General features: G+C 34.8%; 1 protein-coding gene across 12 annotated transcripts in view; it reads left to right on the top strand.

Annotated features, from left to right (window-relative positions):
- PRPF40A (PRP40 pre-mRNA processing factor 40 homolog A) overlaps positions 1-26,876 on the top strand; it is a 55,598-nt gene that overhangs the window by 9,206 nt on the left and 19,516 nt on the right. For 9 of the 12 annotated variants that reach the window (XM_014534059.1, XM_014534054.1, XM_014534050.1 and 6 more), the window contains 11 exons: positions 7,402-7,482; positions 9,146-9,176; positions 10,555-10,568; positions 17,841-17,951; positions 20,021-20,141; positions 20,392-20,445; positions 22,135-22,159; positions 22,835-23,197; positions 25,045-25,153; positions 25,653-25,717; positions 25,957-26,121. In XM_014534059.1, the coding sequence (XP_014389545.1) occupies positions 7,402-7,482; positions 9,146-9,176; positions 10,555-10,568; positions 17,841-17,951; positions 20,021-20,141; positions 20,392-20,445; positions 22,135-22,159; positions 22,835-23,197; positions 25,045-25,153; positions 25,653-25,717; positions 25,957-26,121 (1,139 nt within the window). The remainder of the gene's footprint in view (positions 1-7,401; positions 7,483-9,145; positions 9,177-10,554; positions 10,569-17,840; positions 17,952-20,020; positions 20,142-20,391; positions 20,446-22,134; positions 22,160-22,834; positions 23,198-25,044; positions 25,154-25,652; positions 25,718-25,956; positions 26,122-26,876) is intronic. The other 3 variants (XM_014534051.1, XM_014534055.1, XM_014534057.1) reach the window with 3 other exon arrangements.

Genomic DNA, 26,876 nt, shown 5'->3' with positions numbered 1-26,876 from the left:
TTAGTGGTTACTAAAGATGTAGTGTTTTATGTGATGGGCTTGAAAATCTGCTTCTATTTCTTTCTTGGTGCACTGCACTCAAAGTGGAAATCTGAATCTTCTCTAAATCTGAGTGATGCTCTCTCTTTAAAGGATTAAACATATCAGCAAGTAAGGACTGTTTTGAGGGTTTTTTAAAAATAAAATCCTCAGTATAATACAAATATGATCTTACTCATTAGGTCTTGATGTTCTGTTTAGGGTAAGACTTTTCAAATTACTTTTTGATTAATGAATGGGCATTAAGTTTCTGTTTGAACAACTGGGCTTGGTATAATTTCTTTGTCCATGTGGTATCAAGAAAGTTGTTACTTCTCTGAAAAAAGATTTTTCAGTAATTTCAAGGTCATTATGTATTTATGATCATATATTTGTTCCGTATAATAGAAAATTAGCTTCTCTTTCCTTATTTTGGTAACCTCACTGGAGGATAGTCTTTCCATTGCTTTTTAGAGAAAATAGAAAGGAGGTAGGGAGGATGAAAAGAGAGAGAAACATTGATGTGAGAGAGATACGTTGATTGGTTGTTTCCCACATGTGCCCCAGGAGAATCCAACCTGCAACACAGGTACTTGCCCTTGACTGGGAATCGAACCCTCAACCCTCAGTGCCCAGGCTTACTCACTGTCCACTGGGCAATACTGGCCAGTGCAGCTATCTCTTTCCTTATGCAGAATTAAGGACTGGTCATAAGTTTATCTACTACAAGTGTTTGAGTTTCTCCTGTCTGTGTAACTGTCCTCTGCACCAGTAATCCATACATAAATGAGACATGCTCTTTGTCCTAAAGGTGCCCACAGTTGAGAAGAAATTGAAAATAAAGTTCCATGTGGACAAATATATAACGATTAACTAGATATACTGAGTCAAGTTTAAAGGACTTGGTGGAGAATATAGTAATAATAGTCTTGTGTCCCTCCATACTTGTGTCCTAGAAGGCCTATGTCTAAAAGAAGGCTTAGACAACATTTTAGAGTGTTTTAAAGTCTGATTCTATATGACTTAATTGAGACACTACAATTTGTGTGTGTATCTTCAGTATGTTTAGAGCTTTTAAAAAATAAAATGGTGCCATTCATTTTCATTTAGCTCTGGTTTTAAGTTTTTGTGTCACATATTCCTACCCAGTAGTTTTCTCTTTATATTTTCTTTCTTTTTTAAAAAAAATATTTCTTTATTGATTTTTTTCACAGAGAGGAAGGGAGAGGAATAGAGTTAGAAACATCCATGAGAGAGAAACATCGATGAGCTGCCTCCTGCACACCCCCTATAGGGCATTGAGCCGGCAACCAAGGTATATATATATATGCCCTTGACCGGAATTGAACCCAGGACCCTTCAGTCTGTGGGCCAATGCTCTATCCACTGAGCAAAACCAGTTAGGGCTCTTTATATTTTCTGTACCCTCATTGAACAAGTTAGTTTGAGGTTCAATAGAGAGAATGGGCTAAGTAGTACTGAATAATTAAAACTATTTACTTGCCCTGTGCCCTTTTTCACAATTTTTGTCTTTTTAAAAATATTTTTAATTGACTTTTAAAGTGAGGGGAAGGCGGGGTGGGAGAGAGAGAGTGAGAGAAAGAAAGACAGAGAGAGAAGCATGGACTTGTTTTTCCACTTATGTACGCAGTCATTGTTTGCTCCTTCTATGTGCCCTGATGTGGGATCGAACCCACAATCTTGGTGTATTGGGACAATGCTCTGTCAAACTGAACTTACCAGCCAGGGCTTTTTTTTTTTTTTTTTTTTTTTTTTTTTAAGGTTTCAGGGAATAGGATTTGTGGCACCTAATCTGTGTGAGAATTATCACCATGTTTGTAAACAACTTTCAGAGATTCATATACTCTATTAAATTTGATTCTCCTGACTCCGAAAAGTAGGTTGACTACTAGATGAATGTCCAATTTTTAGACGGTAATGGTAAGACTTAGAGAATTAAGTGAATTGTACAGTAACATTTCAGAGCCAGCTGTAAACTGATGTTAATACAAGATTGATTTATTATCTGTCATTACATGTGTTGATTTCTACTGAAGATGATGATTAACAATTTTTACTAGATGTCTTTAAAGAACCAAAGTGCCTATCAGACAGATAGGGAATTGATAAGAGGCAACACAAGGGATACTTTCATTCTGAGTTAAAACTATCATTTATTGAGCATTGTTCTAAGTGCCTTCTAAGTGTATCTTCCCATTTGATGCCCTACAACAGTACTATCATATGAGTAATTTTTTTCCGTGTTACAGGTGAGGATATTGAGACCCAGCTAGGTTAAGTAAGTTAGCCCAAGATTGCACAGTTGGTAAGTGGCCAAGCTGGTATAGGAATACTGACAGTCTGACTCCAGAGTGTAAGGACAAAATAGCTTACTAGGCTGCTTCCCTGTATAGCGGTGTGAGATTGTCATTAAGCTAACTAACCTCTTTGGAATTTGAAAGGAAAGAATATACAGTTGACCCTTGAGCAACGCAGATTTGAACTACACAAGTCCACTTAGATGGGGATTTTTTTCCAACAAATACTGTAAATGTGTTTTTCTTATGGTTTTTTAAAATAACATTTTCTCTAGCTTACTTTATTGTAAGAATACCATGTAAAATACATATAACATATAATATTTATTAGTAGACCATGTTGTTATTAAGGCTCTGATCAATAGTAGGTTATTAGTAGTTACTTTTGGGGGAAGGCACAAGTTATACTTGGATATTCAACTGCCCAGGAAATCGGCATTCCTAACCCACCTGTTCAAGGGTCAGCTGGACTTAGTCAATTCTAAACTCTCCATGTTAAAATCTAGCAAACTAAATTTTGAATATTGGCAACTGACTTATTAAATGGTAAAATTCTATTTCATGTGGTAATAGTTTGTGCAAATATTTTTTTGTCTTTTATTTATCATTGATTCTTATATCAGAAAACGACAAGTGTCTTAAATTTATATATAATTGTAGATGAAGGGAAAGGAAGTAAGGTTAAATGATTGTTTCAAAATGCAGCCACTTACTTTGGTTAAGGATGTGCTGCAGGCCCTACCCAGGTAGCTTAGTTGGTTAGAGTGTTATCTTGATATGCTAAGGTTTCGAGTTTGATCCCAGGTCAGGGCACACACAAGAATCAACCAATAAGTGCATAAGTAAACAGAACAACAAATCGATATCTTTCTTTCTCTTTCTCTCAAATCAATTTTAAAAAAAGAAAGATGCAGCTTGAAAAAGGGATATTCTTTAGGAGTATTTTTGTTTATTTCCAGTTGAATGATTATTTAATTAAATTACAAAATGTAGTTTTGCAGTTATTCAAAGATTATTTTTTTATTCATTCATACATTTGTTCATAAAGTGAGTTAGTGATATAGACGTAAGTTGTTTTTAAATAGTACACTTAAACACACAAAAACCAAGCAATCCAATTAAAAAATGGGCAAAAGACACTTTTCCAAAGAGGACATAGAGACATGAAAAGTCATTAATCATCAGAGAAATGCAAGTTAAAACCACGAGATACCATCTCAACTGTCAGAATGGCTATCATGAATAAATCAATAAACAGCAAGTGTTGGTGAGGATGTGGAGAAAAGGGAACCCTCATGCACTGCTGGCTGGAAAGTAGATTGGTGCAGCCACTATGGAAAGCAGTGTGGAGTTATCTCAAAAAATTAAAAATGTAATTGCATTGTGATCCAGCGATTTCTACTTGGAATTTATCTAAAAGATAAGTACCGTATGATTACATTCATATGTGGAATCTGATGAACAATATGAACTAACAAGCAAAGTAGAGACATTCTCATAGGGAACATGCTGACAGTTGTCAGGGGAGTCAGGATTGGAGGGCTGGCCGGGCAGTGGAGGGATTGAGCAAAAGAAACTTCACTGACAGCAGTGTGGTGATTGTGAAGGGAGGATGAGGGAGAGGATATGGAGGACGGTACAGGGGGGAATAAATGGTGATGGAAGGAGACTTGACTTAGAGTGGTGAACTTATAATACAGTGTACAGATGATGCGTTGTAGAATTGTGCACCTGAAACCTGTGTAATTTTTAATCAATGTCACCCCAGTATTTTCAGTAAAAAGGAAAAATATATATATAAATAGTACACTTAATAGCCTCTGTAGAGTGTACTAATATTGTGGAGTTTGAATTTGGCACATTTAAAGGGAACCAAGTAAAAAAGCAAAAATCAAACTTTTTAAATCAATTTGCAACTATAGAATGGTTTTTAAAAATCAAATTTGAGTTAATACATGTCTTTCACACTTCGGTTCTCTCTGATCCAATTCTTAATTATAGCACTTAATATATTTGCCTCAGTAGCTTAAATGGAAATTTGTGAAGTGCTACATGGTTGTGATTTTATAATGTGCTTCACACGAAGCTTACATGAACTACGACTTTGTAACTTGAATGATCTGGCTGATGGAATTTGTTGTAGTATTGTGGCAACTAGGTTAAGAATTTTTTCTTTAACTATTTTGAGCCAATATCCCATTTCATTGAAGTTACAGTGCCATCAATCATAAGACACTCCATTGTATTATGGTGCCCTAAGAGAGAGAATAAATAAGCCTAAAGTGAGAAGTCTAAAATATTCAACAAATAAAGCTGGGACACCAAAGAGCTATTCTCTTCATGTGAAACAAGAAAGAAACCTATCATCAAAAAGGGGACAGCAAAGTAGCTTAGCTGTCTCAAACTTAGGCAGAGGAAAGAAAATCACTTTTGGGGATTGGAACCACACTGATAATGAAGCCTAGATTTCCATTATCAGTGTGGTATTAAAACAAATAAAATAATTTAGAAAAAGATCAATAGTCTCAAATTTATGTTTCTGCCAAGTTATTGGCCCAAGTCAGCACAAATCCTCTGAAAGATTCAACTTCAGTTAGACATGCATGTCCATGTTACGTGTGTTGTAGAATTAATGAAAAACAAATAACATTTCCACAAAGTGGATTCTTCAGGCTTTGGGAATCAGGCTTGTCTGTGATACTCAAGCCTCTGGAAGAGCTGTTATTTTGTCAAACTCTTGTAATAGCTTTTCATAAGAAACATCGTATTTTGCATATTTATGTTTTTGTTCTTTGGCTTCATGTGAATAGCATCACGGTTTTGGTTTAAAATTATATTAATGATCTATTTAATTTTGGAATAGTTTATTTAAGAATCTTCCAAATGTCGGGCTGAACAAGCTTAACTAGTTGCTGCTCCTAAGAATTTACAGAGGTACTGAGTGAGAATTTATCTTTTTATGTGAAATTAAATCCCATTCTGTAACCAACATCATGAGTTCTAGTCTTAAAGGTAAATTTTTGGATGTTTTAAAATTGGAAGTTTGGGAAGAACAATTGAGAAAATTCTGTCACCTTTTTAAATTAGAGAGGAAGGGAGGGAGAGAGAGAGAGAGAGACATCTATTGGTTGCCTCTCCTAGACACCTTGACCTGGGATCCAACCCGAAACCTAGGTTTGTGCCCTGACCGAGGATTGAACCCATGCAACCCTTTGGTGTACAGGACGATGCTCCAACCAATTGAACTACCTTGCCAAGGGCAAACTGTTCTTTAATGATTCTCATATACTATCTGTTGTGTCATTGGCCATGTCTCTAAACTTTTGTGCTTTGTTTTTTAAATGGGATTTGATTACTTGTGTGTCAGAGTATTTCAGTTTGAAATTACATTCATTTGTGCTACCCTGTATGACAGCAACTTTGCAGAGTGCCCTCTCGCACTCTGGAACCCCTCAGGGGATGTTGGAGAGCCAGTTTTGGCCCGATCCCCACAGGCCAGGCCAAGGGACTCCACCTGCCGGAGGGACCCTATAGATGCCAGGGAAGGACCACGGGAGGTTGGCTCCAGGGTGTGTCAAATCGTTGCATGATAGAGATTTTATTTTTCTGTTAAGTTTCCAAACTTCAGTTCCTCAATTCAGCTTAGAATTCTAGTTACTGGTGTTTTACTAGTTTTTGATTTTATAAACAGACCATTTTAAACAGCAGGTTCACCATAATCAGTAACTTAGTACTTACAGAATTCAAACCTACTTTGCTATTAGCCTAATGAAAAATTAATGTGAGGGTGTGTCTGTAGGGGTTGGGGAGTAGAGGGAACAAGCCTAGTTCTCATTTGATCTCTTTTATTATTTCTCTTAATGTGCAAATTATTTTTGTTATTCTGTTAGTGTGGGTGCTGGAGGCTTGTTATTTCGATTTTCAAATTCTGCACCTTTTTTTAAAAGAATTATTTGAATGTTTATTTCAAGTTTTAGTCACATGTTTTCTGTTAAGTCCTTGTTCAGTGATGTTTAAACAGTTTATTTAATGTTTTGAGAAGCAAAAAACTTTCCCTTTAACCCATAAATACCATTCTACTTCATTTTAATTGTACTTTAGCCTGGTTTTGCTTGATGACTTGACTTTCACAAGTAATAAAATTCAGTGTGTGGGTGGTCTCGTCTATTTTTAGTAACTTTACATGTATATGTTCCTATTGACTAATATGTTCATTTCTTTTGGTTCTTATTTCTCAAATTGTTCATTTAATTTGAAATTTTTGAATAATTGGTTATTTATTTAAGTACCTATGATTGTATATAATTTTTATCACCTTCCATGTTTTCTTTAGATTTGTTCATAGTAAAATCAAAATTATAATGTGGAATTATACTAATATACATGAGCATAGGTCGGAATCCTTTGAAAATCTGTTACTCTTCATCATCTTTATTCATGCTTAGTAGGAAAGATTAACTTGTAAATTTGGATGGCAGTTATTGGTATACTAGATTAAGCTTCCAAACTAATATTTTTTTCTTCAGATATTTATGTATATACTTAATTTTTTTTTTTTTACCAGTGAGGTTATAAATGATTTGTATTCGAGAAGTTAGATTTTTATGTAATTTTAAAAACCACTGAATTTTAAACACCTTTGATCTAAAAGAACCAGATTGCTATAAAATTATTTAATTTAGATACTAAAATTCAAAGGTGAGAAATACCGGGGGGAAAAAAAGTTTTTGTCTTGCTCCAAAAAAGGGAAAATAGCATGAGTGTTGAGCTAAAATTGAAAGGAAATTAATATTCTTAAATTTAGATTACAAATAACATAATTGCCTAAACTTTTAAGTTTGTTAAAATAATTTTGACTATACATAGTAATTATCAAATAAGTATTAAAATAGATCATTGATGAAGTACTTCATTCATTCAACAAGTACTTACTAAGCATATTACCTATATAATATAGTGCTCACTGGATTTTAATCTTAAGTTGTACATAGATTCTTCAAGTCATATTAAGGGCTTTGGTCTTATGCAGTAACCCTTTTTTTTTTTTTTTTTACTTTTGTTCTAGATGCCTGGAATGATGTCTTCAGTAATGCCTGGAATGATGATGTCTCATATGTCTCAGGCTTCCATGCAGCCTGCCTTACCGGTAATCTTGTAAAAATAACTATTTCCTGTGATGTTTTGATTACTTTTATGCATTAAACTAGTGGCCCGGTGCACAAATTCCTGCACATTGAAAGGAAATTAATTAGAAGGTGGCCAGTGGGGCGGGGCGGGGCGGGACAAGGTGAGACGGGCTGGACACACCCTGGAGCCAACCTCCCGTGGTCCTTCCCTGGCATCTATAGGGTCCCTCCGGCAGGTGGAGTCCCTTGGCCTGGCCTGTGGGGATCGGGCCAAAACTGGCTCTCCAACATCCCCTGAGGGGTTCCAGAGTGCGAGAGGGCACTCTGCAAAGTTGCTGTCATACAGGGTATGGAGCACAAATGCAAGTGTGCAGTAAACCAGATTCGGTGCTGACAGTGCCCCAACAACAACATAACCCACAGCTGAAGGTAGAAATGCGCGGCTCTGCAAGGAATTGGACTCCCTCCTCTCTGGTTTCAGGGGCGTCACCCAAGAACTGCCGCTACCAAGTCATTGCAGCTCAGCAGCTCCTGCATTGACCATATGCCCCCTGGTGGTCAGTGTGCATCATAGCAACTGGTCAGACACTTAGCATTTTAAACTTTTATATGTATAGATAATATACATGTATTTGATAGGCAATTGTTAGCTTTTTAAGTGCCTCTGGAGTACTGTAATGTAACATTGGAATTATAGTGGAGTTTTATTTTTAGCTTCCTGAATAAGCAGTTCCATTTTTCCCTTTATATTATAGTATATGAATATTTTTATTTATTAAATTGATTGTACACATTAGATAAGACTGGAATACTAAAAAGCAAATTTGTCAACTAGAAATATTTTATTGGTCTGCTAGCATTATAATATATTAAAGAGTAGACGTGCTTTACTGAGTACCAATTGAAATAATGTGATTTAATACTAGATTCTAGATTTAGAAATCAGAAGATTACATTTGAAATCCATTACTTTTTGAGACTTCAGCTGTGGCACATTACTTATCAAAACTATGAACACTGGGTAGTATAGCAATATATAAATCATTATGATATTCAAATTTGTATAACTTCTTTATTACGTGATAGCCTAGTGGTTGTAATGAACAGATGTGGCATACTCCATTGGAGTGCTAAGTTTGTAGTATCTTATACAAAACCCCTAGGACCAGATATATTTCACATTTTTTTTAATATTATAGAGTAATAAGTTATATATACTATATATTATGTTAAAAATTCCTATGGGGTCTTGGGCAGTGCCCTATAATTTCTAGCACAGTATTTCCATAGGGAAACATGGATATTTCCTCTGACGTGGGGCAAATAAAGACTAAATAGTTCATTTCATTCAGGTCAGGTTTTGCTAGTTTAATGAGTTTTGATGTCAAACATGAATTGGTTTTCAGAGCTTTTTGGATTTCAGAATTGTGACTGAAGAGTTGTTGATCTGTATATAATTGATGGTCATATAAATGTAACACTTAGATTAAAGTACAGGTTCCTGATGTTTTTTATAATTTATATCAAGTTCAGGGAACTGAGACCACTAAAATTAACAAAAAATCTTTGAGTCAGTGGCTTGAGAATTATACATAGAGGGAACTGATTGTTCTTTATGAGTGACTTATGTAAAATACAGTTTAAACAAGGTGAATATTATTAATTTTCTTTTTCTTCTTACAGCCAGGAGTAAATAATATGGATATGACAGCAGGTATGCATACCATTTATGGTGGTGTATGTTACACTTCCTTTGAATAGTAGCTACCATATTATAATGAGGAATGAAAGCAATATCTCCTGTGATTTATAATCAGCTCCTGATTTTTGTCTTTTTCTTTTTTTAAGGCAGTGGGAAATAGGAATAACATTCATAATTGAATCCATAAGAAACTATAATTTTAGATCAAGAGTACTGGGACCAAATTTGGTCTATGGATATACTTTGGCCTACACAGTGTTTTTAAATTCTGTAATTAGTTGCTAATATTTAAAGTCTGTTGACTTTACATAAAGTTTGAATTTATCTTTTTGCCCAAAGATTTTTATTTCTCTGAAAAAATTGGATGATCTGAATATTTATTGTTTACAGTGGTCTCAGAGTATCGAATGAACAACTCTGGTGAGCTCATAATTGTATCAGCAAACATTGTAGAATGGGTAGCACTTCATGTGGAACATGCATTCTTATTGGTCTCTGGAATACTTAGTTATTTTTTTTGTTACCTTGCTTGGTCCTTGTAGTCACTGCAATTTGTAAGTCCTATGATAATATTTTTCTTCAGCCAGTTACCAATAAGTGTTTGTTTTGACTAGTGTGGTTATAATATGTAATAGCAACTCTTCATTTATCCATGAGTAAATGATGTTCCACATAAATTAGTATTTCACATGCTAAACTTTGTCCCGTGATTATGCCTAAACTTTTGTTTTAAACATGGTTCACAACATACTTAAATGCACAGTGTGCTTTCCTACAGGTTTATAGGGGACATAATTGATGTTTTTAAGATGTTGCACAAATATCATGATTTAAGCTGAAACGATGTTCTGAAATAACTCATGTAATATTTTAATGTATATAGATATCTGGAGCTAATTACTATTACCCTAAATAATCCTGGAAAATTACTTAACATTTATTTTTAATTACTTTTTAATACCTTGGCTCTACCATTGATGTCATAGTGACCTCTTTTAATTGTTCTCAGTGGACCCTAGATAGTTGAACTTGCTAGAAATCTAAAGCATAGGATTAGAGAGGTATTTTTCAAGTACTTTAGTAGTATAGCAGAGAAAGAGAACACCTAATAATAGCAAGAACAAGAGAAACAAAAGGTATATGTATGAATACTTCTCAAACCAGCTTTGAGTTTGCAGATTGAAAGTTCAATGTGCCACTTGATTCTGAAAATCGTTGCACTATAGATGTTTATTTCCTGGAAATAGCAAGTACATAATCATAGGTTATATGGGACAGTATTAGGATATTTAGTGTGATGGAATGACTTGGCAGAAATAATATTAAGTATTTTTCAACTGTTAAGGATAGCATGATTTATTACATTATAAATATTCTTTTTTCTTTTTAGGTACATCAGGCACAGTAAGTACCTCTGGAAGATATTTATTTCATTATAATTTAGCCTGTTATATTCTTATTTCTGTATTAAATATTTACTAACTTTTTCCATGCAAAATGTTGAAAAATGGTTTGTGAATGATTTATTTTGAAAACTGATTTTGATGGGACCTAATGGGAATCCAATGTATATCAAGGATTTGATTCTGCCCATCACAATTAGAAGGAAAATGAAATTTGTAGGTGCATAATTAGCCTGGTAAACTTTTAGTTAAGCATTACATTAGAGATTACTCTTATGTACAAATATATAATTGTTTTTTACTACAAAACTAATGTAGTTTATAATACTTTTTTGTTGCCCTAGCTAGTTTGGCTCAGTGGATAGAGCGTCAGCCTGCAGACCGAAGGGTCCTGGGTTTGATTCCAGTCAAGGGCACATGCCCAGGTTGTGGGCTTGATCCACGGTGTGGGGCGTGCAGGAGGCATCTGATCAATGATTCTCTCTCATCATTGATGTTTCTATGTCACCCTCTCCCTTTCTCTTTGAAATAAAAAAATAATTATAATAATACTTTTTTCTTGTACCTTCCTTAACAGTGTCAGAAAGATAGAATATTCATAATTGCTTGACTTTCTTTAGGAAATGAATAATTATATTGCTGTGCCACAGTTTTTTTTCTCAACACTTGCTTTCAAGATAGTATCTTTTAGTTCTTTTTGCTAATGCTTCTGTGTAGGTATACTGTTTAACAATTTTGTGGTGTGCTTGGAAAATACTGTAAGCCTGAGACCACCTAAAAATGTCTTTTTATACCTATTTTTAATAGTACCATTCTTTAGCCTCTGACTTTTTTTGCTTGTGTTCTTAAACATCAATGAAAAAAAAATTATATGTATAATTTCATTTATTCAAAACTACATTCCTGGAAGTAGCTGTTATCCCCAGATTTAGGAAATGTAAAAGCTATGAATTGATTGCATATATGTCAATATTTTAAATTAGGGAGAAACACTTTTAATTGTGAACTATATATAAATCTTTTAAATTTGTATCTTTTGCTTTAAAAGTTGAATGGTTATAACATACCTGTTTGGTATTTTTTCATTGTAAGTGCCTTTTTAATTAATTAATTAATTTATTTATTTATTTAGGAACATACCAAGATTTTATTGTCATATAATAAAACAAAATATGAAGCTTAGTACTGGATCACTTGACCCTTCATCTTATCTCCTCCCAGTTCAAAATGCTTGCATGTCTTAATAGCCAGCATTCTCTTAGATCTGCAGTTAGTCTCAACGCATTCAAGCCTCAGCACAATCTTCTTTATAGTTTTAGCCTTTTTTCAGAAAATTGGCTTAGTCTGTCCACCATTGCCACTCTGCTTCCTGTCATAATGTCGCCGCTTTCCTTGTGCATACAGAGAATCCTTGCCCTTGTACTATGTTACTTTGTGGGGTTGATGCTTGCCACACTTCTTATAGAAAGTTCGGTGGGTTTTAGGAACGTTCACCATGTTTGCAAGAGCTCTATCAGCAGAGAAAAGCTCTGTTTTTATTTTTGGCTAATGATAGTAATTAATTTCAATTTTAGGAGGAGTGACATTTCATATTTTTCTATTAAACTTTTCCAAAAATATTACGTATTTATTTGAAAGCTTACTTTTATTTTCTTTTTAGATTCAGGTACACAAATATGAGTTACTTGTATGCTTCAGATTATGGTCATTCCCTTTAAGTTCTTCATCTTTTTTTATTTTAATTAACATATTAGTGTTAGGTATACAACAAATGATTCAGTACTTGTATACATTGTGAAATGATCAAAATAAGTTACGTATTTAACATTCTTCACCATACAAATTATAAAAATTTTTCTTGTGATGAGTACTGTTACGATTTACTCTTAACAATTTTTAGATATGAAATACAGTATTATTAACTACTAGGGTCCCAGTGCACTAATTTGTGCACCTTGAAAGGAACTGTGGGCCGCAAGGCTGCGGTGGGCACGGGCAGGTTTTAGCCCATCCTCTGTACCCCAGCACAGCTCCTCCTGCCGCAGACCCCGGTCCCACTGTCGTCGCTCTCATGTGCTGATGGTGCTGGCCCCACTCGCACCCGCTGATGGCCTCAATTGCCCCTCAGGTACGATCAAGGCCAGCAGCTGCTGCTTGAACCCACTGATGACGCCAAGAGATCGGGACTGGCGCTGGGCGCCAGCAGCGGGTGCGAGTGGCGGCTCCAGCGCTAGCTGTGAGTGCGATCAGGGTTGTCGCTGGTAGTGGGTGCCAGAGGCGGCTGCTGGCCCCAATCGCCCCTCAGGAGCAGGGGGAGGTGGAGGAGCCCTGAGGGGCGATCGGGGCCAGCAGCTGCCACTCACATCCACTGATGGTGTTGAGCAATCACGGCTGGTGCTGGGCGCCAGCAACAGGTGCGAGCGCCAGGCCGGGCGGGACTGCAGCGTGCGTGAGCAAAGAATTTTTAGTAACCACCAGAGGCTCGCCCCGATGACAGCAGCCAGTGCCCCACTTTGGTCTGGCGCCCCCGCTCACCTGCTCCACCATATTCTGTGTGTGCTCCCTTGTGGTCAGTGCATGCCATAGCAACTGGTTGTTCGGTTGTTCCGTTCCAGTCTATTTGCATATTAGCCTTTTATATATATAGAAGGTATTGATTATGCAGTACATTACAGTCCCATGACATTTATTTTATAGCTGAAAGTTTGTATCTTTTGACTCTACCCATTTCACCCATCTCCCTCCACTCCCCTCTGGCAACCAGCACCAATCTGTTCTCTGTATCTATAAGCTTGGGTTTTTTGTTTGTTTGTTTTAGATTTTACATATAAGTGAGATTATAGGGTAGTTGTCTTTCTTTGTCTGATTATTTCACTTAGCATAATACCCTCAAGGTCTATCCCTGTTGTCCCAAATGGCAAGGTTTCATTCTCTTGGTTGACTGAATAGTATTCCATTGTATGTATGTATGTATGTATGTGTGTGTAAGAATATGTACGTACATACACACATACATACATACATACAATGGAATACTATTCAGTCAACCAAGAGAATATCTTTATCCATTCATCCACCATATCTTTATCCATTCATCCACTGATGGACACTTAACATTATTTCCGTATTTTAGCTATCTATAATAATAAAAGCGTAATATGCTCATTCACCTTCTGGGTGAAGCCGGGGCTGCAAGGGAAGCCCTGGTCCCGGGTGCCAGAGGAAAGCCGGTGCCAGCAGCTGGGGGAAGGAAGGCTACTCTTGCATGAATTTCGTGCATCAGGCCTCTAGTTGTAAATAATTCTGCAGTGAACATGGGGGTACATATATCTTTTCAAGTTAGTGTTTTTGTTTTCTTAAGTTGAATACCCAGAAGTGGAATTGCTGGTTAAAATGGTAGTTCTATTTTTAATATTTGGAGGAACCTTCATATTGTTTTCCATAATGGCTATACGAATTTATTTTCCTATTAGTAATGCACAAGAGTTTTCTTTTCTCCACATGCTCTTTACCACTTTTATTGTCTTCTTGGTGATAATTCTAACAGATGTTAGGTGATATCTTGTAGTTTTGATTTGTACTTCCCTGATAATTAGTGGCATTGAGCATCTTTTCATGTGCCTGTTGGTCATCTGTATTTCTTCTTTGGAAAAGTGTATTCAGTTTCTTTGCCTGTTTCTAAATTGGATTGTTTGGGGATTTTTGCTGGTGAACTGTATGAATTCTTTATATATTTGTGATATTCACTCCTTATCAGATATACTAGAGGCCCAGTTAACGAAATTCGTGCACTCAGGGCAGGGCGGGGGGTCCCTCAACCCAGTCTGCGCCCTCTTGAAGTCCGGGAGACCTCTGGGGATGTCCGACTGCTGGCTTAGGCCTGCTCCCGCTAAGCCAGCAGTCGGACATCCTTAGCTGTGCTCGCCAGCCATGAACCTGGCTTCTGGTGCACTGACCACCAGGGGGCAGCTCCTGCATTGCACGTTTTCCCCCTGGTGGTCAGTGCGTGTCATAGTGACCGTTTGGTCAATTTGCATATTAGTCTTTTATTACATAGGATGACTTGCAAATATTTCTTTCCATTTAGTAGGTTGCCTTTTCATCTGTTGATGGCTTCATTTGCTGTACACAAGTTTTTTAGTTTGCTGTAGTCCCACTTATTTATTTTTGCTTTCTTTGCCTTTGTTTTTGGATTCAGATAAGAAAATGATTGTCAATACCACTGTCAAGGAACTTACCGCCGATATTTTCTAGGAGCCTTTATAGTTTCTGATCTTAATTCAAATCTTTTAATTCATTTTTAGTTAAATTTTGTGTGTGGTAGAAGATAGTAGTCTAGTTTCATTATTTTGAATTTGGCTGTTAAGTTTTCTCAACATCACTTATTGAAGATGCTGTCATTTCCTTATGTATATTCTTGGCTCTTTTGTTATAATTAAATGACCATAGGTGCATGAATTTATTTCTGGGCTTTAGCTTCTGTTTCATTGACCTATGTGTCTGTTTTTATGTCAATATCAAACTGTTTTGATTACTGTACTTTGTAAGAGAGTTTGAAATCCAGGAGCGTGATGCCTCCAGCTTTGTTCTTCCTCAAGATGATTTTGACTATTGGGGGTATTTTCTGGTTTCATAGAAATTTTAGGATTGTTCTATTTCCTGTGAAAAATGCAATTTGAACTTTGCTGGGGGTTACATTGAATCTGTGGATTGCTTTGTGTAGATGGATATTTTTATAATACATTAATTCTTCCAGTCCATTCTGTGACTGGTTTTCAGATGACTTAACAAATCTCATTAGGAAGGGGCATTCATTTTGTTAGCAAACAGCCCAAATTTTATCAAGTCCTTTCTAGTCTAATGGCTACCTATAATTCTTTCATTCTAATTCTCAAAAGTTATAGGAAAAATCATCTATCCTTGTAAAAATCACATTATTTTGTGTTCTCCATTCTCACTTTTTAAAAATGTATTTATTTTTTAATGATTTTAGAGAGGAAGGGGAGGGAGGGAGAGAGAGACAGAAACATCAATGATGAGAATCATTGATTGGCTGCCTCCTGCATGCCCCTTACTGGGGATCGAACCCACAACCCAGGCATGTGCCCTGACCAGGAATTGAACTGTGACCACCTAGTTCATAGGTCCACGCTCAACCACTGAGCAACACTGGCTGGGCTCTCCATTCTCACTTTTTACAAATGATCCTTACATTATCTAGTTTTCTACTAGCATATTTATTTTTTCCATTTAATATTAATGAAGTTGGGATGCACTCTATAATTCACGTCTTATGATTTCTGTTCTCCAGGTAGTAGTCATGGCTAGTTGTACATGATTGGACAGCAAACAAGCCAACATCAGAAGAATTAATGTCAGTGTAGTTTAGAAGAAAATCCTAGAAATAATTGCACAGCACTCTTTTATCAGCTAGAAATGAAATGATTATGGTGAGAGAGTAGCAAAACCAACACTTGAATTTAGCTACATTCCCAAAGCAGAAATCAAAAGTAGGTCTTCTATCCTACATAATAAAAGCCTAATATGCAAATTGACTGAACGGCAGAACGATGGGTGGAACAACTGGTCGTTATGATGCGCACTGACCACCAGGGGGCAGACGCTTAATGCAGGAGCTGCCCCTAGCCTGCAGGCCCCAGGCCAGCCAAGGCAGGTGAAGTGGGTGCAAGCGGGCCCTCCAATCGCCCCACAGGTCGGCCCTGATTGCCGGCCAGACCTAGAGACCCTACCCATGAACAAATTTTGTGCACCGGGCCCCTGGTTATTCAATAAAGTTGATAAGGAAGCAGGAAAGGTAGATTAGCTTTACATAAAAATGCAAGGAAATTAAGTCAGTACCAGTGGTTTTTGGTTGTTTTATTTTTTTGAGAAATGCTGCATTATGTGTATCCTTAATGCCAGATGATATTGTGTGTGTGAAATATAATGGATATCAGCAATTCTGATACAAAAAAATGGTTTCACGGTGAAGTTTAAGGAATAGCTTAATTGTTTTATTTGCCTGTTTTCCTTTTTATTTATTCACAAAAGTGATATGTTGTAAAGCCAATGTCTAAGTAAAAATAAATTCTTTCAATAAGATTTAACATAAAAGCTGAGTGGTACAAAGTATGTGACAGTTTGACGATCTTACTTTTCCTTTCTTAGAGGTATATACTGTAATGTTTTGTCTTAGATTGGAAGAAATGTAGAAAGATGATCTCTATAACCCTCTTTCAAGCATATTTTAGTTTGTTACCATCTGAACAGTCTGCCAGAACTGGACTTAGTACCTTTGATCTCATCCAGTAATTCATTCACTCGTGATTCCTTGTAAAACTATTTTTAAGCCACATTATTAAAGTATGATTGACATATGAAAAGCTGTACATATTTAATGTGTACAACTGGGTTGTTTTGGGAAATATACCTATGTAACTATCACCACCATCAAATACCACCTCTCAAAGTTTCCTCCCTTCCCCTTTATTATCATTTTGTATGTGCAGGTATTCATGCATGTATATATAGTACCCTTGTAAAACTCTTAACAAACCTTTATTTGAGGTATGTCTATTGATACCTCAGATTTTACTAGGAACTTTAGTAGGTTCTTAGTAGTTTTGTTTTTGGACCCCAAGAGTGGATTTATATTCTATATCCGAGCAGTTTCACATGAAGCTTGATCTCACCTATCTTGTGTTGAGGCATTTGGATTCAAATTTTATACCTGTTAAATTTCACCTTGTTGATTGTTAAGTTCTTATTGTCATCCAAAAGTCATGCTTTCTAATTTTGACAGCTGCATCTTTATAGCATATCAGTGTAGGTTCTGTAAAACTTTGTCCAACTTGATGTAAATATTCTTTGGATTCGGGTTGTTGAGTTCATGATCAGTTCACCTACATACTACATTAGCATGAACTCATCCATAAGGCATTGATTTGTGTTGCTGAAAGATTATCTTATTTAAGTTACAAAATTACCGTTCTTATGAGAATACTCATAGCCTTACAATTCTGAGACAGTGTAGAATGAAAAGATCCTAAAACCTGAATTGATTTCATGCTGCTTTTGAAGTACTTTTAAAATCTGATTTTCAGTTATCTTCTTATTTGCATCACTGAATTATTCTATGTGCCTTAAACTGTCAAAAGTGTGCCCATTTAATACTTTGAATTTTGTCATATATTGCTTTGAAACCAATAATACTGATGTTCACTGTCAGTGACATTGTTAAATAATTTAAATGTTGTAATTTTTTTTTCTTTAGAAGTCAATGTGGACTGAACATAAATCACCTGATGGAAGGACTTACTACTACAATACTGAAACAAAACAGTCTACTTGGGAGAAACCAGATGATCTTAAAACACCTGCTGAGGTAAAAATTTGAAGGCTGGAAATCAGGGATTATTAAGTACGTTTGGGTTTTTGTTTTTTAGGATTTCGTGGGTATTTGACTATCCAAATAGTACTTATACCTCAGAAAGGCATTCAGAGGATAAAAGGGTTAATAAACACCTATCAGCAAGAAGACAAAATGCATTCTCTTCTTTGAACAGACCCATTTTATTTACTTACTTTGTCCCTGCTCAGGAACTCTTGTTAGGTGACATCAATTTAAGAAAGGTAATTTAAAGAATAAATTGGAAGGAAAAAAGACAATCCGACTGCCCTTTATTTTTTAAATTAACATTTCGAATTGTTTTCCTCTATAGTAAACTTGGATGATTTCATGTGTCTTCTACTGAGTTTTTAAAATTTTCAAATGGGGCTGAGTTTATAGAGATGAAATTAAATTGCAAATACTTCTCTTAGAGTGGGAAATTGTCTCGTTGGAAAATGCCCCCCCTGAAGTATGTATTTTTCATTTTATGTTGCAAGTTTACCACTCAGAATATACAGACAAGGAAGTAAGATGGAAGGAATAAATTGAGTAAGAAGTATTGTATGTGGAAAACTCCGAAGTCCTAAGTAAAAGAGATTTGGCATTTCAGGCTATACTTAATGTTTTTCCTGGTTGGCACCTTTACCTTCCCCTCCTGCCCTGTGCTCCACCCCCTTCCCCTTAATCCTGCCAGACCTGAGGCCCTGAACCTAACTGTCCCCTATACCTGGGCTCCTGAGTATTAAAGAGAAAAAACCAACATGATATAGAAAAATGTTAGTTACATGCAGACAAGTGGTTAGAATAAGATGGAACTTGGAGACATTGTAGAAAATAGGTTTACCTTTCATCTACCTTTCATCTAGCACCAATATTCCACCTTTGTATGGAAATTACCGAAAAATCGGTACAGCGGTCTGGTAGGGTTAAGGAATTTGAGGAGATAAAAGTCACCACACTAGCCACCACACTAATTTGTACCACAGTGCTTGTCAGGGGAGGTTGATAGATATTATAATTTTTTATTTGTCCTAATGCTGACATAGTCAGTGTTATTTATCAATTATATATTTGCCAAGGCACTCTATCTGAATTTGAGTTTTCAATAGCATTCTCATACCACACTAACTGGTTTATATATTACATTTTAAGTATATCATACTTATATATTGTTTCCTTTTAATTCACATAGATTTGTAATAAATTGTTTATTATGAAGCTGAAATCTAAGCATTACTAAATAAAATTTTGCTTGTTCCCAAATTTTGTTTTTTCTACTGTATTAGTTTTGAGAAGTCTGAAATGTGGTTGGTAATTTTTACCTTTGATTGGGTATAAATGAAGAAGAGGGAAAAAGTTAAAAAACAAACAAGCAATAAAATGGCAATAAATATATATCTATCAACAATTGAATATCAAAATAAACAAGAAATTGAATGAACCAAATAAACTGGTGAATAAAGTAGAATCAGAGGCATGGAAAAATGGAACAGACTGATGAATCTCAGAGGGTAGGGGGTTGGGAGGGTGGGAAGAAATTAACCAAAGATCTTACCTTTGGACACAGGGTAGTGAAGGCCTGGGGCAGGGTGGAAACCCAGTGGAGGGGGGCAAAAGTAAAGACTTAAGGAATAAAAAAAGCACATAGGGTTTGAAATTCAGGTAGATTTGGTTTTGAATCTTGCCTCTGCTCCTTAATAGATATATTACCATAGATAAGTATTTCTCTAAGTAAATGTGGAATCCTATATAATAAAAGGCTAATATGCAAATTGTCCCCTTGAACTGGAGTTCCACCTGGAGTTTGACCAGGGGGTGGGGCTGGCCGGACCCCACCCAAGCACGAATTCATGCACCGGGCCTCTATTATGTTATAGTATTATTGTAATGATTAAATAATATATTCCGATCTTAACATTACTCTAAGTATCTCGTAATTGGTAGCTTATATAGCATTACTTCAAAGCTTTCAAATTGTATGGCTTGATAATATCTAATGAAAACAGTGAGTGATGAGTGATACTAAAAACATTACTATTAACTGATGGTTTACTTCCCTCTAGCAACTTTTATCTAAATGCCCCTGGAAGGAGTACAAGTCTGACTCTGGGAAGCCATACTATTATAATTCTCAAACAAAAGAATCCCGTTGGGCCAAACCCAAAGAACTTGAGGATCTTGAAGGTAAAACAGAAAAAAGTAATTCATAATGTTAATTTATATATATATATGTGTGTGTGTGTGTGTCATTCACACTGAAACAATCCTTTATAAATAGGATTGTTCAAACAAAGGCTTTTTTTAAAAAAATTAAATGATTAGAATATTTTAAATGGTATAACAGTTTTATGGGCTCTTATTTTCTTGTTGCTCTAGATCTCAGTTCTATAGATTTTAAATAGATTTTTATTTGATTTGATTCCACTGAAACTAGGATACCAGAATACCATTGTTGCTGGAAGTCTTATTACAAAATCAAACCTGCATGGTGAGCTGCTTTGATAATTCATTTTCTGTCATTATTTAACATTTTTATACTATGTCACTAATATTCACTAACCATGATTGGATAAATCTGCAGTGAGAAATATCTAATTCAAAGAATTTCTTTCACTTAAGGGTTATATTATAAATGAGCTTGTAGCTTTTGAATTTGCACTTTGGTGTTTTTTAAGTTATATGCCATTGGAAAATAGAGCAAGGACAGTTATGTACAATATTTCTAAATACAGCTCTGGGTGGTGTATACATGGAATATAGGTGTTAACCATTTAGCAGATAGCAGAGAACCTTGAATCCTTATCAGTTTAAAATTTGTTAATATATTGTTGTGAAAGTACATATTTAATGCAGATTTTATATAATCACAACATTGCAAAATAGACCTTATGCTTGTTTTGGGAGAATTAAGGTAAGCAAAGTATTATGCCTCACTTACAAAGGGAGGACTTTTTGGTGTTTTTTTTAACATTCTCAATTGTTCAGAATACTGCTTAAAATCTAAAAATACTACCTAATATAAAACCCAGGACTTAAAATAGCAGATTATGAATAAGAATGGAGAATTTAATTCTTTCACTTTTACGTAAGATAGAATCTGGTGTCAAACTATAGTAGGTTAAAAGTAAAAGAATGTAGAATGGGACTAACAAAGTAGTCTGCAATGTGAAATGACATCTGACATGAAAAAGATAAGGATGATTTCTTAAAGGCACTGTGGTCTGAAGTCTATTTACTACCTTTGCTCTGTGTCACTTCATTAGCTTAGATAGAGTATCATTTGTATATGAAAAATATTATAATTTATGTTAGTAACAGTAACCCCTTTAGTATATTTTGTCAGCCATCCTAGACAGATTTTCAGAAATGATACAGTTTTTAAAATACCGGGTGTCCTAAAAAAATCCATACCCTCTTTAACACTTGATTCTATTATATTTTGAAAATGAAATGTATTTTAGTAAACACTACCTTTATAATTATTCAAAGTATGTATACATTTTCTTGGGACACCCTCTATTTTCATAGTTAGGTTTTTGTTATTTACATAGAGCACCTCATTCCCTAATGATGCTAAGATATTTTTGTTACCACTACAAAAAAATGTTACCTTAACCAGAATAAAAGCTGGAGCATTGAGTTACTAATCTTTACAGCTCAATTTAAATTTCTGTACTACCATTGGCTAATAATACTGTAGGTAGGCTCGAAGTTTATTGACGTTAGAAATATGAAGCTCATTTCTGATATAACCCTACTACATATAGTTGGTGTGCATAATTATCTACCTGTCAGTGCTAGTATATATGTGCTGGAATTTCATAACATGATTTGATCATGTTTTGAATTTGATATCTTTAAGAAATAACAAATAGTTTTACCCCTGGGGAAAGTACTGTTTTATTTCAGGGAGTTTTTTCAGTAGCTAGCAATCTTTGGGAAAGCAGCAGTGTGGGGAAAAGCTTTCTTAAAAACTGCTCTTTAAGTTTGTCTTTATTCTTTAATTGTTGCCCTGGGACTTTGGAGCAAGCACTTGCTCAGTAAAAGTGGTGATTTTATATATGTACATATATAATAAGTTAAATCTTACTGTATGAAACTTTATCTCCTTTAAAGTTTTTTTTCAGTAATTGTATTTAAAAACTAGTATGTAACTTTTCTTTTTTCTCTTTAATAGCAATGATCAAAGCTGAAGAAAGCAGGTAAGCAAATTTTATATATCAGTACGTATTTAGAAATGTGATATCTCCTATAATTTTGTTTTAACAGTATAAATAATATTAACATGTTAAGACTTAATGGTTTGGTGTCTTTGGAGAATTTGAGGGTTGGAGAGGGGTATTTACTCAAAGTACACTAGTGATGCTTTACTAGACAGTGATTGTTTGAATTTAGACTACATCATTTATCATTAAGATTGTGTTATAGAAAACTCCAAAATTTTGTTTATGTTAATTTGGGAATGGATGAAGTATTATATAGATATAGATATCTTCCTTTATTCAGGTTTTTCTTTTAATGAGTAACATCTAAAGAGTGTATGGAAATTTATGATATAGATAAAATTTTATGGCATGATACAATCTGATAGGGCATTTTGTAAATGAAAACAATTATTAGGCTTTTGGAAATGCAGAGTTGCCTGAGTGCCTATCATACATTTTCGTGAATGTTTGCTGAATTAAATCAAAGTAATCCAGTTTCATTCTGTGGTTTTAATTATTTTAAATGGCTTAACAGTTTGGCAGCACTGCCTTTTTTCCCTTTTAAGAGTTTCTCTTATTCATTTGATTGTATGATAATTAAACACTAGCTTTATTTGGCTTTGTGATTATTAGTATTGAAATAACCAGTTTTCTCTTTTTTTAAATATATAGTAAGCAAGAAGAATGCACCACAGCATCAACAGCCCCAGTTCCTACAACAGAAATTCCTTCCACAATGAGCACCATGGCTGCTGCAGAAGCGGCAGCTGCTGTTGTTGCAGCTGCCGCAGCTGCTGCAGCAGCTGCCGCTGCAGCCAACACCAGTGCCTCCACCTCTGCTAATACTGTCGGTGGAACTGTTCCTGTTGTACCTGAGCCTGAAGTTACTTCAATTGTTGCTACTGTTGTAGATAATGAAAACACAGTAACCATTTCAACTGAAGAACAAGCACAACTTACTACTACCCCTGCTGTTCAGGATCAAAATGTTGACAGTAATGCTGGAGAAGAAACATCTAAGGAAACTGTAGCTGAGTAAGTTTAGTACCTTGTCCTCTGCAAATCAGTACCAGACAAATTGCCAGTTTAGTCATTGGCCATTAAGTGTTAATTTTGGGGGAATCAAAGTATAAGCCTTTAGATAGTAGATCACTTTTGGGGCTGAATTTTCTTGGGCCATGCTCATGCTTTCAAACTCTTGTAAAACTAATCCACAGAATTTTAAGAAGCAGAACTTCTTAGTATGAGAAACATATTTAAAAGTGTGCCCAGAACTTTAGTAGTCAAGATCTATTGTGGTGCAGTATTTTAAAACAATCAGTGCAAAAGTCCATGATTAATAAAATAGGAAAATTTTAAGTAAAGATCAGTATTGCTGATTTTCTTTTGCCTCAATCTCAAATATGGTTTAGCATGGCATTGCAGGGAAGTTTGCTATAGTTTGATATTGAACAAACAAAAATCAAGTAGGCAAAAAATAAAGATAACACTCAAGTAGGCAAAAAAAGGTAACATAAGCAAGATGTAAGGAAACTATTAGTGAGATTAAATTAGTATAACTTAATGCAGCAAAAGTTTGCAAGTATTTGCATACCCTATGATTAGTAATATTTCATATAACGATGCTTTATACAGTTATAAAAAGGAACCTTGTGCTGTGCTTTTTTACTTTAATGATATCTACATAAAAAAAAAGTTAACCATGGTGTCAAGTTTGAAACATGATCACCCATGTTAATATTTAAGCATATTGCTTTCATTTCCCTACCCATTTTTGTAAAGGTTTTGTTTTTCTTAGGTACATATCTCAAAGTGAAAATAGCTTTATAACTTTTCTGATACTTAGAAGTTTTAAAAGAATATATGGTATGTTTGAAGGCATAAAATTATTTTTGTATTTTATTTATATCATCCTGCCCTTATTCTCTGCATTTAAAATGTGTACATGTATATGAGACACCTCCACAGCATGTTGAATGATGGAATATTATTTTATTAACATATACATAAGTTTTAATTGTTCTTCTCATAAACATTTAAGCTTGGAATAACGTTCTTTCACATATCATTTTGTACTTACTGTATTTTTTCCACAATAATTTGTTTTTCATAATGCTAACAATTATTTCCTGTTTTTTTTCTTTGAAATATTTAGAATGTGAATATATTTGTATTTTTTTGTTAGTATGTACTCCATTATCTTTCCCTAAGCATTCTACTTGAAGCTTTTTTTCCTAAATTATCTTTTTTTATATAAAAAGAAATGTTTGCATTTTATAACCTTTCATTTCATAAAGACACCCCCCCCTCTCCCAAGGGGGAAAAAAAACTGTCTAAGAGTAAATACTTTGGGTTTTGTAGTTCTAAAGTCTGTCACAGTGACTCACTTCTGCTATGGTAGCACACAATCAGCCATAAACAATATGTAAACTCATGAGCATGATTGTATTCTAGTAAAGCTATATTTACAGAAACAGGCAGCAGGCTGGATTTGGCCCAAGGATTTGCCAACCCCGATTTAGATTGATCTCCTTCTTTTATATGTTGTCATGCTTGCTCAAATTCTTACTTGTTATAGCACTCAAATGAAGGCATTGAATAAGATTTGTAAGTCATTTAGAAGTTGTTAAGTAGTGGAACCAGTATTTTAGTGTAGTTAAATTTTTATTTTGGCCTTTTTGCAGAGTCTTAATAACTGAGTGTTTTACACAAACTTTTATATTACCTTTATTTCTTTATGTTTAGGTAAGTATGTGGGTTTCATATTGGAGACATTATTCAAAAATTGTCAAATTTTAGCTCAACATTAAAGAGCTAAATTTTTCTAAATGAAGCAAAATGTTTATTTAAGTTATAAATAACATGTTTAAATTTCTCTCTAGTTTTACTCCCAAGAAAGAAGAGGACGAAAGCCAACCAGCAAAAAAAACATATACTTGGAATACAAAGGAGGAGGCAAAGCAAGCATTTAAAGAGTTATTGAAAGAAAAGGTATATGCATTATAGATTTTTATATGACATAATAATTGTCTAATAAATGAAGCTACTCTTCATTGTAATCCATACTATGATACCTTTATTGAAAATGAACTAAATTTGTCCCTTTTTTTGAAGAACATTTTTTGCGAATTTGACTTTAACCAAAATAAAAGCCCACAAAAACTATTGTGTGCAAAGGTACACCAGTACCTTTCACCTCAATATTTTTTGTAAGGTTTTTTATTCATAAAACATGTTATCTTTCAATCAGTAGTTTTAAGAGAAAGTATTCATGCTCTGTTTAAGTTTCAGTTTAAGTTTTCTTTTTAGTGTATAGGTATATCATTACCCAGATTTGCCTTGCTTCAGTAAGAAATTTTTTTAGACCTTTTAAAAAAAAAAACTGCAAAGGAAGTGCTTGCTGTTTGCAGTGAGTATTATACTTTGTTCTCTGTTGTATAATTTTACTATATTTGTGTGAAATTCTAATTTTTTATCAAATGGTTTTCAGCGGGTACCATCTAATGCTTCATGGGAGCAAGCTATGAAAATGATTATTAATGATCCACGATACAGGTAATACTTTGATGATTTTTTTTTTAATTTACTTTGTACTTGGAGCATAGCAAGCCTAGAAAATTCAAAATTGTGTAAAGCAATGTAACTTTCCACTTCCATCATCTTCTGTTATTTTGGATGTTTAATATCTTACTGAAATGTTCTTAATTTGTGAATTAAATCAATTATATTGTCTTTGAAAGCACTAACATTTGATCATTCTGTCTTCATTTTACTCTGTAACATTTTTCTATTAGTGCTTTAGCAAAGTTGAGTGAAAAAAAGCAGGCCTTTAATGCCTATAAAGTTCAGACAGAGAAAGAAGAAAAAGAAGAAGCAAGATCGAAATACAAAGAGGCTAAGGAATCCTTTCAGCGTTTTCTTGAAAATCACGAGAAAATGACCTCCACAACCAGATACAAGTAAGAGTTTTTAGTGATGCATAGTATGTATTTACTGCACTGTTTGTGTCTGACTTTTTGCCAAGTGCATTAACTATTCTAAAGTAGATGCTCATTAAATAAAATGAGATGATTTGTAAGCATGGCGGTTTTTGCTTATGACTTTTTTATTAGGTACATACCAAATCAGTAGTTAAATGTAGAATTTAACTTAGAGACTCATTGAGTTATTGATTAGGGAACTAAAACAAAAAGGAGAGAAAGACGTGATTTAATATTCAAAGATTGACTCCTACTTAATGTAAGAATTGAAATTTTTGGTATTTGTGGAAGGAAACAGGCTATTTTCATTAAGTATTGCATTTATATAGCATTCTTGATTTTAGAGTGCTTTATTTTTTTAAAACTAGGTAATTCAATACTAACATGTAGTAAGCTATTAAGTTTATTTTCCCTATGTGCTTCCTTATTTTTCTGTCTTTTAGAAGAGTCTTAGTGAAAGACTCTTTATTTCTTTAATTAGTACTATTTTATGGGTTAGCTAAATTCCTGACAAATTTTTTTTTTAATTAAATCTTTATTGTTCAGATTATTACATTGGTTCCTCTTTTTTCCCACCATAACTCCCCTCCACCCAGTTCCCACCCCACCCTCTGCCCTCACTCCCCACCCACTGTCCTCATCCATAGGTGCACGATTATTGTCCAATCTCTTCCCGCACCCCCCACACTCCTTTCCCCCCCAAGAATAGTCAGTCCATTCCCTTTCCATGTCCC

The sequence above is a fragment of the Myotis brandtii genome, unplaced genomic scaffold, assembly GCF_000412655.1.
Source record: "Myotis brandtii unplaced genomic scaffold, ASM41265v1 scaffold125, whole genome shotgun sequence".
Classification (NCBI taxonomy): Eukaryota; Metazoa; Chordata; class Mammalia; order Chiroptera; family Vespertilionidae; genus Myotis; species Myotis brandtii.
Note: the sequence above shows the minus strand (reverse complement) of the source record. Positions and strands in the feature narration are given on the sequence as shown.